The sequence below is a fragment of the Andrena cerasifolii genome, chromosome 4 (assembly GCF_050908995.1).
Source record: "Andrena cerasifolii isolate SP2316 chromosome 4, iyAndCera1_principal, whole genome shotgun sequence".
In the NCBI taxonomy this organism is placed as follows: Eukaryota; Metazoa; Arthropoda; class Insecta; order Hymenoptera; family Andrenidae; genus Andrena; species Andrena cerasifolii.
The window spans coordinates 1,831,135-1,852,383 of record NC_135121.1 but is presented as its reverse complement, the minus strand read 5'-3'; the positions used below and the strand labels follow the sequence as shown (position 1 = coordinate 1,852,383).

Genomic DNA, 21,249 nt, shown 5'->3' with positions numbered 1-21,249 from the left:
TTAGTTTTCACACCCTTATTGGGCGATATGGCACAAATGAAACATACTGTTGTTCTCGTCTTGAATTACTCTATAAACCCACAAAGTTGCGTTCGAATCGGTAAGTCCGGGTTCGCGGTGTTTCCTTATGAGCTCAAAAAACTAAGCAAGAGCCTTTGTCGAAAATCACTTAAAAGTCATTACCAGGTACACATGAAAAGTCCTGTATACCTGATAAAGGACTTCCGGCTCACCTCAGGGCTGCAGAAGTCAAGTACGGTGCCGAGTTACTCCTCTGAAGAGCTTTAAATAAATGATTTCACCATGCGGGTACAGCTGTACACCGGTCATTGAACAACGCAGGGAAAATTGGTTATTGACTTAAGGGTGAAAGGGTCTACGCACGCTAAAACATCTTGCGATGTGTGCATCGACTCTCAGGTTTCATGAAACTGGCATCTTGCTCATCAGCCAGGTCGCTGGCTGATGCTGCAACGCTGAAACAAATCTATACATGTAGTAACAAGTGTCATGAAACCTGAAAATTAATCATCTATCGCAACATTTTTCAGCATGTGTACACCCCTTTAGATCAAGACAGGGAGTCTTTTCGGCTTCTCTTCATTGCCATTACGCGTGGAGTGACGCCGCGACAAGAAAAGATGAACTACAGGGGATAGCGCTTACTTTAGACCGAGTTAGAAACCTCCTCCTTAGATCGAGACAATACAGTATAGTTGGCATTAAATTATTTCACATTAAATCATTTAGCCAGCAATGTAAGTACCCATGAAAGTTCATGCGGGTTTCCTATGCCGTCACGTCGGTCTTTGAACTTTCTTGGGCACCTAATCAATGGAATACAGTGAGAGTGAGCGAAACCGTGTATTGGTGAAAGACAATGATAAACGGCGCGTACGATTTATGTAAGTAATCCACTATAGACAATACAATTTTTTAAGTTGTTGAGTAGACTCTCATAAAGGATTTTTTAACGTTACCAACCATGGTACTTCTACCAATGAAGAAAAATATTGAAAAAAAAATAGAATAAAAAACAAAGATTTAGAGCCATGAACCTCACATTATGAAACTTGAACATTACCCAGCTTACTAACTCGAAATATCATACAAATATAGGTGTTTCTTTAATTATCACGTTGACTGCCACGTCACTCGCATCCGTGTAACACAATTCTCAGTTCTCATTCAATTGCGTTTCGACTGATGAACTTATGGCCGTGAATCAGTAAAGCACAGAATGAATCTTCCATACCCCTTACGGAGGAGATTAGTATCACGCCGTTTTTATACCTGCAGCACCTATTCAAGGGATAAATCTTAAAGATATAAAATCTTAAAATATCATAAAAGTGTATGTCTCTTACGAAACATGCTCAAAAACTCCATCTTCCACGGACTGGGTCCAAGGTACGTATATAACAATTATTACTGTAAGGCCAAAAACCCAAAATCCAAAATATTAATAATTTCTATCCTGCTCCACCGTTTACACGTAAACATTTACTGGAAAATGAGTTAAGTGGCTACATACACGTAGGAGGCGAAAAAGTAGGGCGGATTTGAAATTTTTTTTCGGTGGAGAAATGTTTTTATCAAAGACACATTATATACATTAGAAAGGTCATACTTTTGTCTATAAAATGTGAAATTTCATTATAAAAATCGGAGAAGAAGCTCAGTGGTAGCTGTTTCCGTACAGCAATGGCGTTTCCTCACGAAATAGAAGAGTTCTAGATGGAAACCTATGGCGCGATAATGCCCTAGAAACCGTGTTCTTGAAATATTGAAGGAATGTTCACAAAAAAGGTCAACATCCGTGGACATTTGTAAAATAAATTGCCGCAAAATTGCTTATAACATTGAAAATTAATGTAGTATAATTAAGATTGTTTTACACCAACGTGCTCTACTGCATGGAAAGAAAAAAAAAGTTTAAAAAAATGTAAAAAAAAATTGTTAAAGTTTACGTAAAAATTAGAGAGTGTAAATTCACGCACACAAGAAGTGGCATGTACATGTTTCGCTGACTCAGGAGCCTCATATCGTTTTCCTACTTGCTTCTGTTTCCCCTCACTCACACTCAAATCGAAGACCAGCTGTGTTTTCGCAGATTAATATATTGATCATGATTTCGCCATTGTTATTTTAAATGCGAGAAGGAAAGGATGTGAGTGTGAGTGAGAGGAAGCGGAGACGGGAGCCGCCGCTGGTCCAAACCATGAAAATAGGTTAGCCGGGTTGACTCTACTGTGTATGTGCGAGCGTACGCTGCCGCGCGTTCAGCTGACTCGGCTTTGATCGCTAATATTCAAATGTTAATATCTCAAGAACGAAGTCTCGGATCCCAAAACGGTAATGGACTTTTCGATATCTTTTTGCATCAGGACACTGCATGTTCCCGGAAGTCCCGCAATTTTGGGACACCTTTTTATGTGTATGAAAACTGAAAACAAACATAGTAGTTGACCGAAAAGATTAATTTCTTCAACCATTCCTAGTTGAAAGAAAGAGAATGCACAAATGGAATGTAGTTGAAGCTTTCAAAAGAATCGCGATAATAGTGGGAAATTTATAAATCGGTTACAATTTAAAATCAATTCAGTGTAAGAAATTTTTTTAGAATTTCATAACTTTACAAATAGTGTTAGTCAATAAATGACAACACTTAGGTACAAACACAATTCGTCGATTGATGGAATTACATTTTATTCGGAAAATTACTCTGAAAGAGAAGGAACCAAATTTTCAAACGCGTTGTGTAGATTATTGTACTAACCGGGTAGAAAAAAAAGATAACATACTGGCTCTGAAGATTGTGTAGGTGAATGTTTCGAGATCTTCCACAAGAACTTAATATCTAAGGTATACTATTCGCCTCCGCCCTTACAAAATGTAGTCTAAGCAGTTTCGGTCGTCAAGGGGTTAATGTTATTAAAAAAATTCCTGAGTGTTTATAAATATGTGAGACAATATTTCAGGGTCGGTTCTTACCAGGGATTGAAACGGTTCCGAAAATAACTGTTTCAAGCAGTTATATATCGGTTCTGACTGAAACAGTTATGAAGAACCGATATTCTGAATAACTGTTAAGGTACGTATACACGACGACACTTTTGTGTCTAGATTGTGGGTCTTTTGTGTCTAGCTAGAGCTAGTTGCAGTGTCTTCAGTGTAGCTCTAGCTACAACTCCCGCGACGATAGGTCAAATTCAGTGTTGCGGACAGCTCTAGGAAGTCTCCAATCTTCCGGAAAATTTTTTTCAGTGTCGTATACACTTGATCTAGACACAAAAGAGTCGTTGTGTAGACGTACCTTTATAAGGAACCGAAATTTCTGACTATATCGATTTCGGTCACAGAACTGATATTATATCGGTTATAACGGTTCTAGAACCGTTATTTTTTCGGTTCTAAAACGGTTCTGGAATTGATTCTCGCATCGATTTTACAGGAATTGAAATAAGTAGATATTACGCTTACAGATTACTGTATATTTGGAATTTATTTTGAAGAAGTATTTCTAAGAAATTCAATAATCTACAATTTAATCAGAAATTATGGTTCTATTTTATCGCACTGTTTCAACTCTCGGATGGCCGTGCATGGGTTTCTTTTGTCCAAGAGCTTTTTCAAACATCTCAACTCACGATGATTGGCTTAAGTTAAAAATTGTTTACGTTAGGCCCGTTTCAGAGTTCAGCGGAGCGTCTGCGCTACGCGTGCGGAGCAAATTACCTATACACTGTATAGGAGCATTCGTCCGCAATGATTACTGTAAAACAAACGCAAGCTTTCACACTTTCACAGTCAAGCGGATTCCGTCACGGAGTAATAAACAGCTACACATCAAAACATTGACGTAGATAAGCTGCTGAGATGATGGCTAAAACAAGAATAGACGTCTGCGTTTAAATTGCGTTGACAAAATAAATCCATGCACAGCCGTCGGAGAGTTAAAGCGTATAACAATTTCGTAGGAACAATATTAGAATCAATTTACGAACCGAAATAAACCGACTCCAGAATCGTTTTAGAACCGATATGGAACCGAAAAAAATAATGGTTCTAGAACCGTCATAACCGATATAATATCGGTTTTAGAACCGTAACCGAAATCGATATAGTCAGAAATTTTGGTTTTCTTATAACAGTTATCCAGAATATCGGTTCTTCATAACTATTTCAAGAACCGAAATCGATATCATAACTGTTTTAAAACCCCTGCTTCAAAGGCACCTGAGCGCTTAAGCGTGTATAGGGGTGCATATGCACCCCGATATTTCCCATTCAAAAATCAATTTTTGTAAGCAGCTGCGATATAGTATTTTTACTCATCGAGATAATAAGAAAAATTGGTATACACACATGTCCGATAATGCTTAGTTTCGCAGTTATAAGTATTTTAAAGACCGAAACGGCTATTAAAGTGGCATTTAACGAAGCCCAGCTGTGTTTCTGCGGATCGATATATTGATCATCATTTCGCCTTTGTATTTTTCTAAAGGCCCGAAGGAAAGGATATGAAAGAAAATGTAGTATATTAGGCCAACTGAGGAACGCACCAGTCTTCCGGTTGCCCTTTAATAGATATTTCGGGCCGGTATTTTACGGGATATAAAAATGCTTATAACTGTAAAACTAACAAGGGGTGGACACCATGTGGTACACATCGATTCTGATGAGCCTTGGCACGATAGATCTATGTCGAAAATAAGTAAATAGGTGTCTGAGAGCTTCTGCCAATGGGCCTTAATAATAGAGATATTTACATGTAAATTATTAAAAATTTCATACTGGCCGTGGGGTTTTAGTGGGTAAAAATCCAACAACTACCCTGGCGCCCGCGGGGAATTCCCTTCTGGAAGCGTCAGGGTGTCTTTTGATGATATCTTCACGTTAAATTTTTTTTTTTATAAATTCTTTTTTTTTAACTTGGGGAAATCTTCAAAAGGCACCCCGACTCCTCCAGAGGGGAATCCCCATTGGCGCCAGGGTAGTTGTGGGATTCTGACCCACTAAAACCACACGGCCACTATGAAATTTTTAATAATTTACTGTATATATCTCTATTATTAAGGCCCATTGGCAGAAACGCACGGACACCTATTTACTTATTTTCGACATAGATCCATCGTGCCAAAGCTCATCAAAATCGATGTCTACCACAAGGTGTCCTCCCCTTGTAAGCATTATCGGGCATATGCGTATATACCGACATTTCTTATTATCTTAATGAGTAGAACCGACCGTGACATATTGCCCCACATATTTATAAACACCCTTAATGTATATATATAAAACAAAAGTAACCCAGCATACACAACATATGGAATGCCACAAATGTACTATATTACCTTTGATGACACTTGCTACACACAGGATCAGCGTTTTATCCTGCTACCCGCGCTCGCGCGAACAGGTAATATGGCAACAGCGTCTCACGGACGCATTCCACTACAACCATGCACCGGCTCGACGTTCGGAGGGCTGCGCCAGCGACAGCAGTGACGCCCAAGCTCCGAAAAATTTAGGAAGGTCTCTTTCAAATTAACATCGCAAAGTGCTATTCAGAATTTCCCGACCCGGGTTGAAACATTTGGGCCCTTTTTCGTATAACTTTTGAACTATAAAAGCCGAAAAGTGAGAAAAAATGAGAAAAAATAATTCCCTCTTAATGATGGATAATTTAACATATTTTACATTAACTTAATATTTTCTATCAATTTTTTAACCATAATTGTTGTAAAAAGCTTTTGCAAACTGTTTATTTGATACAGTATTTAATGATGTTTTTAAAATTCGTGGTGTTGATAAACAATAGGCTAGTTGTTTCTGTATCATTATTTTCAGAAATTGAGAAATTAAATTTTTATTCAATTATGTGTTAGTTCTGCAGATCTCAGAATCTATTGTTTTGGTTTTCTTTTTTATGATTTTATCCTTAATGCAGTGCATACCTAGATCAGACGTAAGGGGTAACTAATGGGACGGGTCTTTGATTGTAGCGGTGTTTGATTTTTTTTTCTAGAAATTTTGTGTCTGAATGTTTTAGCTACACAACGCCACGCCTATACCGGCTTTCGTTAATGTCATTTTTTGGAACGTTGCACCATTATTGTGGCTTTTACACGCAGGTGGTGAAAAATCTCTCCGTACAAGGGTATAGCGCCGCGGTCAACCCTGTCGTAGCTCAAATTTTTTAAATTGAGACGGGTACGAGTTCAGTCACATTATTTTAAAACCTCTTTACAGTAATCTGGGGTGCGAATGGTAAACCGATCATAACAGCGGAGCGCGCGGCTCGATTACCTGGATCGGTAAATTCTCAATAACTCTTTGCGTCGTTAAATTGAAAGAGACTATCTTAAAATTTTCGGAGCTCGGGCATCACTGCTGTCCAGCGGTCACTGGCAGCTCTCCGCTGGGCCGATGCATGGTTGTAGTGGAATGCGTCCATGAAGCGCTGTTGCCATTTTACAAGTTCGCGCGAGCACGGGTTGCAGGGTAAAACGCTGACCCTGTACTTGCTTTTAGACACTTACATAGAATTACTTATTTATTCGAGAATTACACATTCAATTACCCGAAGAGAATAAGGATGTACATCACGTCCAAACACTCCGCATATCTTATTAGAATTTCTCCAGCACTGTGTAATTGTAACTCAAAGATAAATAAATAAACAGTTATCAGTCTATTTGATTTGAAAATATAATACATAATATTAAAATAAATTGAAGCGAATTATGTTCAGTTATTAACGAATAAACTGAATATGTAGAACGATGTAACAGAAATCAAACCCAAATTCCAGAATTTTAATCCTTCTAACAAAGTTGAAAACATGAAAATCCTGAAAGCTATAATAAATAGCTGATTATTTATCAATTCCGGAGTGAAAATTACACAGCGTTCAAGACATTTTAATAAGGTGTATGGAAAATTAACTGACAAAAGAGTACATAAGAACTTTATTTATTGAGTGTATCAATCAATAAAACTTTGAACTGCTTTAGTTACAGCAAAAAGAAAACCAGCATACTTGGAAATAATCTTCTCATAGAAAGTACGATATTGGAAATGGATTACCTTCCACGGCTTGCCAGGTTCAAACTCAGGTACAAGGTCAGTGAACGCAGCTGCACCAGTTGGCTGCCAATCCTTTCCGTCAGTGGAATCCGTATTACCTGGATCTGGCCATCCACTTTCTCCGAGTCTGGTGGACCATGTACCATCTCCTTGACCCAACAAAGGATTCATGTTAGGACTACTGTGTGATTGTGTCAAACCAGCCGGTGTAGCTGCTGGCTTACTAGTTGTTCCTGGCGCTCTCGAAAACTCATTTGAAATTAATTCTCCATCCTTGTCCAATGAAGGTAATTTCCACTGATTCAGTCTTGATTGTTGCTGACTCTGTAACCAAAAATCATATTTTTAAATACTTAATTTACAGACCACGATTAAATACATGTACTTAGAAAAGATTAACAATGAATATTTATCTTTCTTGCCATAAGTTTTTCATTTAACAACTGAACAAAGAAGTCGAATATACACCTCCAGATTATATGTACACACAGTGAATTTGAATCCCTCGGACTCACGCACATATGCACGCGCGCGCACACAACACACAGTGATGGACCGGGATTGCTGCGAGAAAACAAAAACTGAATTTGTTCCAAATATTCATTCATCTTTATTAAAAATGGTCTCCTCTGTGTTTATACCTTTATACCAGGGAGTCGAGAGCGATATAATTTCGGTTATGATTGCGGTCACGGTCGGTCAGCGAGACGACCGAAATGGCATTTACGATCGTCTCAACCGAAATTGATTAGCGACAATTGGTCAAGAGTTTCTCTCAAAATTACGGTCGATCCAAAGTCTTGAGATGTTGCAATACGGTCGACCCAACATCTTGATAGATAGAAATACAGTCAACCAGAACTCACCAATTCGTGAGTAGGTAGAAATGCGCTCGAGTAAAATTTGTGAAACAATTTGTTACTATCCCCGTCGCGATTCGCAAGTGCCGAGTAAAATTATTTATTTTCATTATTTATTATCATGTTAGGAACTAGATCAATCTTTTACAATCGACGGCGAAATGCCTGGTATAAATGAAATAAATTTATAATAAAAAATGACATTAAATAATTCAATTTATACATTCTTAAAAATAAATTTATTTCGTTTTATCAATTTATTAAATTTTATAGATAATTTTGAATACTTTAAATATTTTTACCAAAAGAAATATTATTATTTTTATATTATTTCTAATTCTATTATTTTCATAAATATTTCTATTAATAATTTTCATAAATAATAATTTATATTTTTATGAATAAAATATTTATTATATTCAAAACATAACTGACAGCTGCCCGTGTTCTTAGATTTGTCTGAGCGGTGATGAGAGCGAAGCGCACAAATACATTCTATAGTCATATAATGAAAATGTTTATATTGAAGCAGCGACCAAAGCTACGCTTACTAGATACCCAACGATACAAGCATAAAAAAAAACAAATATTACTTTTTCTCCGTTATTATTGCCGTGTTTATCGTTGACTATAGTCGAATTAACGAAAGAAGGCACCTGGGTGGCCCGTAGGCCGGCGCGCGTGGCACGGGAGAGACCCAATGCCTGCTCCGTACTTCGTGCGACGTTGCCACGTTGTGTAGCAGATCGGACGTCTCTTTCTATCTTTAAGCGCACCGGTGTCTCTCTCACTCGCTCGATAAAACAGATTCCTTCATTTACAAAGCATTCCACGCCAAATCGATCACATTTTTAGAGACTGATCAGAATGCAATATGTATTTTATGAATCACGTGAAATTATGGAAAGGTTTGAGTCATTGTTTAACAGGTTTTGAATTTGGTTACAAAAGATAGGGCTTTGAATTGTGCGATTTCTGCCTATGTTCGTGAAAAGATGCTGTATTTATGAATTTTCGGTTTCATGAAAATAGACAAAAATTAAAAAAATTCAAAACCAGCAAAGTGGTGACTGAAACCCTCTCCTAATATTTCAGGTTGAATAAAGTCCCCGACATTGACTGCAAAAAATGATCAATTTGGCGTGGAATGACCTTAAATAGAATAAGAATCCTATGAGCCTGTATTCCTCCACGTGTCCGCCATTCACTCTGTCAAATCTCTATCGGAAGGACGTTGGGTTCGCCCTCCGGAAGAGGATAGCAATATACACCCGACAAGGACAACAATTACTCTAGGCCCACAACTAAGTAGTCGGAAGTCATTGGCCAAGGCGTAGGGAGCCGCGTAGGGGAAGCACCAATCGCGAGCCTGGAGCAGCGGCAACGTTGCAAATTCTGGCCCCGGTCCCAAGGCGCCTTCTTTCGTTAATTCGACTATAGCTTTACTACTCGGCTTTGCCCAAAATTTAGATTCTGATTTTATAAAAAAAAATTATTTATTTTTTTTTGTAAAAATAGTCACATTCATCTGGATTTGCTAGGCAAAATGAGCTGGGACACATTTCGCGACCCCAGAGTTTACCGTCCAAAAACTTTTAGGCGACAGACAAACACACAAACACTTTTTGCTTTAGATATTAAGATACACAACCTTATTAACGATGGATATAGACAAATTAATAAGCGAAGTGTTGATTAGCTTTGTTTTAGATAAGTTATGACCGCGCGCAGTTCAAAGCCGATTCAGTTGAGGGCCCGGTAGCGTACGTTCGCACTCACACACAGGAAGCGCGTGTAGATACAGGTACACACACCACAGTTGAGCCGATTGCGCTGGTTCATGTTCACGGTTTGAACTAACGCGGTAGGCTCTAAGTACTGTTGCGTGAACCCGTATTTACGAGGTCTTGCGTGAGCGTGCGAGTGTACGCTACCGCGCGCTCAACTGACTCGGCTTTAACCTCACGGCCCGGATGTTCCACAGTTAATATTCAACAGTTAATATGTATCTCGGGGACGAAGCTTCGGATTCCAAAACGGTAAAGGACTTTTTGATTTCTTTTTTCATGAATAATTTGCAAGTTTCATATTGTCCCATTATTTTGGGGCACCCATATATAGAAATATTCAGTAATATCCATTACAAGTGACGAAGAAAAGATACAACGATAACGTCGTGCATTTGTTACCATAAGTACTGCCGATTATTTACAAATATTTTAAAAAGCTCATCGCAAACGGGAAATGTTATCGAAGGGGATGCAAATAGAATATACATAATTATAATGATCATGATTATAAACAATGAATCAATGTTTCCTGTTATTGACTTTTCCAAAATAAAATTCAGGATTTCTTTTATATACGACGGCTTTTGAATTTATGTTTAACTTCTGATATGGCCTAACGAGAGAAATTCAATTACCCGAACATTACGATTTTTTTCGCAACTGTGCACTAGTCGTTTAACTAAACTATAGTAGATATAAAGAAATTATGAGAATGAAAACTTAACAGCTAATTATGTCCTATGAAACTGTGTGACCAAATTGTTTAAAATTTGTAGTTTAAACAGGAAAACGTTCCCCACCAAACATTTTAAACAATTCGGCTAAATAGTTTTATATAGCATAAAATACCATTAAATTTGCTTTAGAACAATTTTTTATATCTATTTTCCAAGATATTAACCTTTATGGGGTGTCCACCCTGAAGAACCGAGAATGACCACAAATTGAAAATTGCCTGAAACTTCTATTGAGGTCCTCTACAAATCTGCAGTGTCAAGAAAAATCGGAATATTCGGGTAACCAATCGTTCCCTTTTAAGTCATTTGAGATATGAAAAAATATACATTTTCACAAGTTATTAATAGTATTTTTAAATTACATAAAAAAAAGTTATTTTACAAGAATAAATATATTTGCGTTTTTTTTATGATCATAAGAAAATATTTTCTAATTTATACAAACCCAAAATTCAAAATATCTTAAAACTTAAAATACATGATTTAAGGGAGTTCCTAACCAACTATGTTAGTAAAATTAGAGTTGGGTAATAAACGATAAATGTAAAGTAGTATGATACCATAGAAATAATAATAATAATTTTTAACATCACGTATATATATTTTAAAAAGTTCAATGTTAATATTAATAATTGTAATACGAAAATAGAATATTAAATTGGTAGCGTAGTGAATTGGAGCAGCAGATCTGACAACATCGCATACATTCGGAGCGTCTTTTATAACCAAAATGTCAGAAAAAATGTTCATATGAATTTGAATTATCGTTCGCTATTTAAATATCTGAACATATCGATTGTCTGATGTTGCCACGTTGAATGTTCTACGTAATTTCTAAAATATTTGCACGTAAACCTATTTTTATGGGCATTTACGAAGAAACCATGTGGTCAGTTTCGCAGAAATTAATAAATTCATTTTGTGACATTTCGGTGTACTTCTGTGCCAATTTTAGTACACTTCTTGAATATAGTTTTCCTGTTTCAGAAGAAAAACTGAAACTATAACCTCCTTTTTCCGAGTCTGCCATATGCCACTGTGTTAAAATGCATGAACTTTAATTAACAATTTCTCGATAACTATGTGGTAAATGGATTTTAAACTTTGTACAAGTGTTTCTGGTATTCGAAATTAGTTTTGAACGAAATTTAAAAGAATTCTTGAATTTAGTAGAATATTCAGGAACTACCTTAAACCACTTTTATAATCACTGATATACATACAGGGTGTTTGCGAGAACAGTAAACAGCTGGATATTTTCAAACGCATTGCAGATAAAAAAAAATGTTTATATGGAATTGCATGGTTCGAGGGGGCAAATTTATTAGCGCAGACGAATTTTTTCTTCGATTATTATTTTAAGAAATACGATAGTGAAGTTCGGGTTTTTAAATGGGGCTATTTTTTTATCTTTTTTTTTTTTGAAGATCACTTGATAGTGCGTATCAAGACAAATTCAATAACCTATCATGTATACCCACTTTATTTCACCTGACTTTCCAGTATTGCGCTTGCAAATTTACTGATTTTCACTGGAAGGAACCCCGCTCGAATAGAAAGCACTTGGGGTGGGGGTGGTGTTGTTTGCGCCAAGGGTGGCACGCGTTAGGCATTACCTCTTGAAACAGATACCTACTTACCTACCAATGGTCTATGCCAGGAATGGTAGGCCTAAAGGCTGGACAATAATTTTCCGTCTAGCCAGGGTATGGCTACAATCAGGGGCGGCTTTAGCATACTTGGCACCCCGGGTAAGATTATCATAGCGCCCCTCCAAGGACACGAAAATCAATTAGCAGAACGAATATAAATGAATAAACGCATACAGCGACGCCCCTACAGATTTAGCGCCCTGGGCGGTCGCCCTGCCTGCCACCCTCCCCCCCCCCTCCGCCTTCAAAGCCGGCCCTGGCTATAATGATCTGCTAACGCTTTGTATAACACAAATGCAAAATTTATAAATAAGGAAAAAATACTTACGATAGGAGGCTCCTTGTTCATTGTCAAATCAGTAAAACTGTTTTGCAATGCTGACATTGGATCATGCACAGAACTCTTATAATATTCCGAGCTCTGAGATGGTGGTGCTGGATGTTGCTGCTGCTGCTGTTGTTGTTGTTGCTGCTGCTGTTGCTGTTGTTGCTGCTGCTGCTGTTGTTGTTGCTGTTGTTGTTGTTGCTGCTGCTGCTGTTGCTGCTGTTGTTTCATGTACGTAGCTTGTTGTACAGCGATTTGATTTTGTAGATTTGCTATTTGCTGCTTTGTCTTTGTAATTTGTACACTGATTTGAAGAACAGATTGGCCATTTCCCTTCATTGTACTTTGTACTGAATGTTGCTGATGAAGTTGCTGCAGTACTTTGATTTGTTGTAACAATTGATTCAAAAGTATCAAAGTTTGTGGCGCAAGCGGTTGATTTAGGATTTGATGGTTTAAATAACCTTCCTGGACGGCTAACTGAATTTGTTGCACTAACATGCGCAGCTGCTGAGTACTTGGTTGATTTTGCGGAGCTCTGGATGCCTAAAATATGAAAGCATAGTATATTTAAAAACAATGAAGAAAAATGTTTGCTTTTATATAATTTTGAAGAATTATTTCATTGAAATCGATAAATAATTGTTTAGAGATTTATTTGCGTTACTATATCTGCAAATTTTTAATGCGCTATTTAAAACACTGATAGAAAAAAACATAGAGAATATCGTTAGGGTATGAGACTGGACAAAACATGCAAGCTGATGACGTTAAGAAAGTTAAAAAGTCATCTACTCTTCTACAAACTGTTAGAAAAACGGACATTTATGTTTCATGCATGTTCTTTAACACATTCGTAAACTTGCTAATGAAAAATAAGTGTGAGAAATATTTGAAGTACTGATAAATACCGACAGTTAAATAAATGATAATACATAGAATAAGAGTAATCAGGCAATTTTTTTACGAATTTGGATAAATGATAAAGAGTTATAAAACTCTTGTAATCCCTACAAGGTCGAGCTTTGTCTCTCGTATGGATCCCATACTTTTCGAAACAGATCATACAATCCATAATTTTTTGGGGTAAAGACTGTTTTACATAACCAGTTGCATTATTATTTTGAATGTGAGGCTGACTATAAATTGGAACAAGGTAATCTTCTACGTCAGGCCTGCCCTTTACGGTGCAAATATCTCCTGAAGTTCTGGGCCCCGGGCAACAGCCGAGCGCGGGACTGTTGCGTTGCTAGCCACAGCATGGGCTGCGGGAGAACTGCATGAGTGTGCGTCCATGTAGGCTCGTACCACGAGACTACTCTCGCAACGGGTAACATTGGAACAGTCCCACGCTCGGCTGTTGTCTGGGTCCCAGAACTTCAGGAGGTATTTGCACCGTAAAGGCTAGGCCTGTTCTACGTGAAGATATAAAAAATTGCCAGAGGGAAAGGTTGAACAACAGACGAGGTATAGAATAGATCGATCACCCAATGCTGTGTTCTGTCATCCGATTTTGGGGCTCATGATCCCCTTACCATTTCCGTGTAACGACCAACGTTAGCGACTACGCATTAAATTAAGGATCTAATAGCGTTATAATAGCGTTGAGAATTTAAATATACACAGAGATACACTTTCATTGATCATATTAAACATTCCTATAATAATCATTTAAAAAATTACTAATACATTAATCTTAAGGTGTATCTCGTTCGCTTTTAAATTCTGAAGCTTCAAATTATTTTAACGCCCCACTGTTATACATGGTGTATTAGCGTCAACCATACGTATAAGAAAACAAATATTTACATGTAAACCAACATTGGTAACCTTGAAAGCTTCGAAAGAATGATACTGAAAGAAGGTTTCCTTGCAACATATTCATCCTTGAGAATTATTAATGAAACATGTTTAGTAGCGTAACAACTGAACATAGCAAAAATTTGATCTATACTAAATGGAGGCAACTTTGAAAAGCAACAAACATTTGGGAAATACTTCTGTTTTTCGTTGCAAAACCAAGGCCACCTTCAGTTTTCGTAAGTGGAACCATATGATTTTTTGTCGAAATATTGTAGGGGACATTAAGACGAATTCGACAAGTATCATAATGTAACACTTTTATTCATAATAATATTAAATTTATAATAGTGAAAATAGTTATTAATCAAAGTTTCAGTAAAAGTTATCTACGCTGAACAAATTTTAGCTACAGCATTTTCAACTATTGTAAGTTAAAATTATTATGAATAAAAGTGTTACATTATGATACTCGTTGAGTTCATCCTATGGCGACTAGGCAGTCCAAAAAAAATCGGTTTTTATTGCATTTTCCGAAAATACTATTCTTTCTGAATAAAATGCCACTTGGTTCATATTAAAACTCGCAAAATTATTGATTTGGAAGCTAAAAAGTTCAAGTGGAAACTTACATCGTCGCCTTTGCCCAGAAGGGGCAAACAATTAGTGCTCATGGCAAAAAGTCAATTAGATTACTAAAGTTATTTTTACGAGCGAAAACACAGGAAGTCCTGAAACTGGGCACAGTAAATTGGCTCATCCACCCTGTTTCCCGCGAAACCTCTGATATGGTCCGTAAAAATTCGAGATTTTCACAAAAAAATAAATAAATAGTCGCGGATTTTTAGTGGCACACAAACACGACCGAATTTTTCCTGAAATAACCGCCGTTTTTTCGGCCACCAATTTTATAATTATAGTTTTTATCGGTTCCGCAAGAAACTGCAGATGTAACAAAGAATCACACCTTGGAATTGAATTACGTTATTTTGAGGCAAACATTACGGCAAAACTACAGAAGTACGTTAAAATGTTTACCAGTCAGCACTGCCGTTGTTAAAGCACATGTATATTTCCTACGGAGTTTTTGGTATGGGGTCAAAGGATGTGTACATCTAGATTAGCTTTCATTTTTTTCCAAATATATTAAAAATGAAGTGTTTCTTTCACGGAAAACAACTGTCTAGTCACCACCTTAATGCCTCCCCTACCATATTACGAAAAAATTCATACGGTTTTACAATGGAAAAGAAATACAGTATGTACACCTCTGTTTCGGTGCATATTTATTTAAAAAAAACTGTTTACTAAATTGTTTATAACATTCGAAATTAATGTTAAATTTTGTTCACATCCACGTATTCTACGTTGTCAATATCAGAACTCCAGTACAGAACACAAATGACTACCTTTTTTATTGCCTAGGAATGACAGAATTATTACCAGTAAAGTTTACCTGATTGAAAGGTGGTTGAGGTGCATTACTACTGGGTTGTTGTAACGGAACAGCAGCTTGTTGTTGTTGCTGCTGTAGCTTCAGTAAACTTGCACTGGCAACCGATCCACCCACACTGCTAGTTGTATTTCCACTAGGTACTCCCGCACCCTGAAATTACAATTTGCAAATTACAAAGATTTCTTTATGGGTGTAAAAAAAAAAATGACAGCGTGGTGCGATGTTTATGTTCAACACCGCTGGCCCAATTGCAAACAGTAGTTTATACAGGAATTGGTAAATACTGTAGGTCAATTATTACAGACAGCTCATTGCCAATTCTGACAAAAAGCCATTATCGAATCATCGGTGCATTTCTTTTCTAGATGTTGCGGGAATTCGGCTCCTAATGATTACGGACATGAGGCAAGGAGGATGAGAACGCATGGAAGCGAAAATCTGTAAGTTATGCACATGACTGGCGAGCAATGCAGAATTCATATATGTGGGGATCAGGAACCTCCTGCCATAAGAGCGGGCCCGGACTGGAGTCGGAGCATAGGGGGTTTGTTTACATAACGAGAACTGTGTCCAGGCCCAAACCAATCATTGGTTATTATTTTACATAATTTTACTCGTAACATAAGTTTAATGTTTTTTTTTTTTACGATTATCTCGGTAACTAAGGCCGAGCGGTGGTAACATGCATAGGGAAAAGTTCAGAATGACGACCTTGACAATATATTTCAAGGTCATCACAATCGGTAAGGAATACAAGTAAATAAGTACCGTAAAAATTGCAAACGTAGGCAGTCTGTAGTTTTTAAATAAATTCACAACCAGCAACCTGATGACTTGGAAAACTTGCCATAATTTTACGTGGACTACGTTATATTTTAGTTTCCCAGACATTGATCTTAAAAAGTGATCTTAAAAAGGCTAAGTTTAGAAAAAGAGGTAAAAATGCTCTGCTACAAGACATTAATAAGACCGATCCTGACATACGGATGTCAAATCTGGTACAACTTAAGTGCGAGTACCATGGAAAAATTAAGATTGAGAGAAAGTGTATAAGAGCATGCCTGAGTAGATACAGAACCCCTGTGTCTAATTACACAGAAATGATCAGCAACACGAGGCTATATGATGAGGCGAAAATAGTTAGGATAGACATATTTATTTTAAAATTGATAAAGGACCATTGGGCGAGGCTGTACAGACAGGTATCAAACTCGCTAATAATTCACGCAGTATACCCCAACCAATTATATTTTGAAGAAACAAGGAAAATTGGCTTCACCCCGCCGCAGGCATTCCCCTATCGCGACGCAGCGGGACTGATTCAGGACGCGGATAATTTCCCAGTGATCTACCATGTTTGTAGAAAGACCACAGACCAAAAACTAATACATGAAGCAAACATGGGCAGAGGAGATAGTAGGCTTTCGCTTCGTGGATAAACTATAAGAGTGGGACAGTAAAGGCAAACACTGTAACAATATAAAAATTTATTGGTGGTTAAAGGATCAACAATAAGTAGGAAAGTATATGTAGATGCGCGCCAAAAGGAGGGGTGTGTGACAAGCAGGGCGTGGATGAGATAAGAGGGATATACCCGAGTTTATAAAAATATTAAAAAAAAGAAAAAAAAACTGGAACCAAAGGTCCGCAAGGGCGTTAACAAAGCATAGTATACATAATTATAAGAATATGTATTAAAGTATTATGTGGAATTGAGTGGGTATGTAAATAAGGAATGGAAGTGTGACTAGAGTGAATGGGTGCGAGACAAGTGAACGTAACCGGGAGATGGCAATTAGCGACAACACCGGTGAAAGCACAATGTAAGAGTGCAAAACCCGGAGAGAGTCAATAAGACACTGCAATGACCAAAGTTAGGAAAATAGGTAGAGATACATATAAAGTACTATATAGTACCTAAGTAGAATTCTAAGATAAAACAGGGCATACGCCAAGCAGGTATTCGCAGAATAACAAGAGAAGAAGTATAGTTTTTTAGTAATAAGCCCCATTTTCTATACTGCGATTAATTATAGTGTCTGGTACATTGTAAGCGATGCGACATGAGACCAACAAGAAACAAGAGCAAAGGTCAAGGGAAGCACAAAGGTGCGTTAGTGATTTTGCAACAATAGGACTGTGCGTACCCGATACATGGGTCTTTAGTCTATATCAAAGCGGAATATACTGTTATTCGATTATACGTTGGAATTATGTGTTAATGTTATTGTGCTATTGGGCAATAAACGTATTGTTAAAAAAAAGGGTGGCTAAGGCGGCTGGCCAGCGCGCAACGAAACTGAAGATCGCGGGTTCGAGTCCCGTTTCCGAGGCTCCCTTTTTCCGTAATCCTACAGATACTTCAATTTTTAAACGGAATTTTCTCGGAACAACATTTTTCGAAACGGCAGAAGTCATATCTCCCAAACGAATTAAAATATTTACGTAAAATTTTAACAACGTAGGGGACACATATTTCTCCATGTTCGGTATTAGAATCACCTGAAGATATGAAATACTTTTTTAAATCAACAAAAATTTATGTTTCCTAAAATATCAATTATCTCTCTTTTAAGGGAGCTCCCCTCTCGGGTCAAAACGCTCAGGAAAGGGTGAAGTTTATGAATGTTTTACAAGACGAAGTTATAACATATCCTAAAAAATGTTATTGGCTTTTGTGAATACACTCGGTAGGATGCAAACAATTTTTGTTTCGTGTTTTCGGTCTTGCTCCATTTTCTAGGTGGCGCTTAGTGTAGTGCTGCAAGAAAGAAATGCCCAAACGGTAATCATGAAATTTACTCACAGAATCGTCTAAAATCTGATCGCGGCAAGCAACACCAAAACCACGATGATTGGTGCACATTTGAACGAAATAGTGCAAAACTGGGAAATATTACGCATAAAAGTACAGAAAAAACAGCATCTCCAAAAGTAATGTTAGCGGATGCTGCGATAGCGAGTCCAATTACGATTCAAATGCATCAAGATTTTTTTAATCGGTTCATTAGATCTTCTGAAATCAGGGTTGCCGTTTAGGCATCTCTTTTTGGCAGCGCTGCACTAATTGTAAGCGCTACCTAGAAAATGTATCAAGATCGGAAACATTAAACAAAAATTTTATTTTTACCCTAACGACTGTATTAATGGGTCATTTCTACTTTTATCGGCCGAAAAATGAAGCTATATTTAAAGATTTTTTTCTCGGTATATACAATAATGATATAAATCTTTCTGGCGTTTATTACTCTACTCTTACATTATAGAAAGAACAAAATTTAAAATAATTATTTTAATTTGTTATAATGGTTATTTTACTGCGCCAATATGGCACCTGAAACAAAGAAGTATGTTCGCGGCGCAGGTGATTTCACGAGCTAAGGCTTATCTGAAACAAAAAATTCGAAAAGATTCTTAATCTGTATGAGGTTCGCTATCGCTCGTAGCTCAACTATTAACGTTTGTTGAGAAGTAGCAAAATGGCGCCGGTTTGAAAAAAGTTTGTTTTCTCGGGTGTTCCCCGAGAAAAACCTCGGTTATTTTCCGACAAAAATTGTTAATTGAACTACGGGTGATAGCGACACTCATACAGATTAAGAATCTTTTCGAATTTCTTATTTCAGATAAGCTTGAAGTCACCTGCGCCACGAACATACTTCTTTTTTAGGTGCCACATTGACGCTGTAAAAAAACAATTAAAATAGAAGTAAAAAAATCTTTTTAAATTTATTTTGTATAATCTCAGAGTAGCTTAACAAATACCAAATAATCCAAGAGTAGCTTAACAAATAATAAAGGCCGGCCGCACATTGGAACGGCCACCTTAACTTTGAATAGGCCGCGTCTGTGCGCTATGGCAATGGCGGACGATAGTGGGGACAGGAGGCAAAGTCGGACAGCGCTGCCTTAATCAAAGCCAAAAACGTATTTTAGGATATGTTGTAACCACTTCATGTAAAAAAAATTCATAACAACACCTTTTTTCGAGCGGTTTGACCGAAGTGTCCCCTTAAAGCACACCAGCTTGAAAGTATTCGACTTACAATGCTTATTCTATGCCAGAGCTCAAAATACTTATACTAAACAAAAGTTTACTTGAAATTGTTGTCTGAGTTGAAGTAGTGGTGAAATTCTTATTCTCATATCGAACGATGATTTGATGATGACTTGTTTAAGCCAACTGTATTTATATATTTAAGATAAGAAAATATCAAAGTAGAATCTACTTAGTAGATTAACTGCACGCAAAAAATCATGAAAACACATTTTCCACTTGCAAATGTGAATACCCCTTAAATATCATAAATGTAATTACATAGGAATATTCAGACTATTCTAAATTCAAATTAATAATCAATTCAGACAACTTACACATATATGAACAACACGCTGCATGAACGCACATGTAGGTATATGCACTGTAGTAAATATTGAAAATTACGAAAACCATCTTACCGGAGGAAAAGACATTTGCGGCGCGACGTGATTGAATCTAGGATATGCTGGTGCAGTCGTAGCTTGATTAGTCGGATCGTAAGTTGAGTTTGTATCGTGTCTTCTCCATTGATCTAACGGCCTCAATTGACTTAGAAGTTCCAAAGCTTCCTCCCTATTCATTTCACGATTTCTTAATGCCAATTCAACGTCGTCTTTCTGCAAACAAGAAATGGACTCTAGATTTGCTAATTCAAAAAAAGATTTTGTTCATTAACCCTAGAACATGAAAAGTGGACAATTTTACAACTGTCACTTATTTATTGTCGCGCAGGAGGATATCTGGACTCCAGAGTCAGATTGTATTACGTTCAATTTTTTCAAGAAATAACATTTTACATTTTCCGAAAGAGTGAAAATTTTGATGCGGGAAACATGTAAAATGTCAATATTTTAAAAATCCACACTTGATACACTTTGACTCTGGGATCCAGATATGTAAACTAGATTTCATCTTTATGAAATCGTCATCTTTGTCGTTATTTTTATGAACATTGGCAAGCACTATTCAACACTTAGCTTTAGAAATTACGAAGTAAACTATGCACACGAATAGAATACATACTTGTGTTACCGAACGTATTTATAATTCAATCTATTCTACAACTGAATTTGAATATAATGGGCTTAAGAATTTTTACATACTTTGAATCCTAAATCGCAGAGATACCGAAACTCTCTGCTGTTCCATATAACTTCTTTTGTAAGAGTAGGTTTTGTGGGATGACACCAACTAGGAGAAGGATCCATATCAGTATCACCCCAACTTCCAGCAGGTCCCATTGGCTTGGGTTTGTGCGCACTAGGTCCACCCCAAGTGCCAGGATTCAATGGAGCTTCGTTCCAAGTACTTGGTGTTTTTGGGTCATCCCATGAACTTGTATCTTGTGGACCTTCTGTCCAGCTCCCATTTCGTCCTCCAGGAGCACCAGGATGACCCCACATTGGTCCACTCACATCTGGTTTTATACCCGGCTGGCCCGGCATTCTGTTCTGAGGCATGCCCGGAGGACACTGCATGCCTGCAATAATAAATTTTGTAA

The 21,249-nt window shown here is 37.2% G+C and overlaps 1 protein-coding gene and 1 long non-coding RNA gene across 3 annotated transcripts in view; one reads left to right on the top strand and one right to left on the bottom strand.

The window, feature by feature from the left end:
* LOC143368081 (uncharacterized) overlaps positions 1 to 21,249 on the top strand; it is a 252,336-nt gene that overhangs the window by 145,296 nt on the left and 85,791 nt on the right. The gene's annotated exons all lie outside the window — the stretch shown is intronic.
* Gw (trinucleotide repeat containing adaptor protein gawky) overlaps positions 1 to 21,249 on the bottom strand; it is a 151,029-nt gene that overhangs the window by 52,012 nt on the left and 77,768 nt on the right. The window contains exons 9-14 of the mRNA XM_076810324.1: positions 20,852 to 21,228; positions 20,168 to 20,365; positions 15,713 to 15,862; positions 12,460 to 13,002; positions 7,317 to 7,416; positions 7,093 to 7,241 (exon numbers count right to left, since the gene is read on the bottom strand). Coding sequence (XP_076666439.1) covers positions 7,093 to 7,241; positions 7,317 to 7,416; positions 12,460 to 13,002; positions 15,713 to 15,862; positions 20,168 to 20,365; positions 20,852 to 21,228 — 1,517 coding nt within the window. The remainder of the gene's footprint in view (positions 1 to 7,092; positions 7,242 to 7,316; positions 7,417 to 12,459; positions 13,003 to 15,712; positions 15,863 to 20,167; positions 20,366 to 20,851; positions 21,229 to 21,249) is intronic.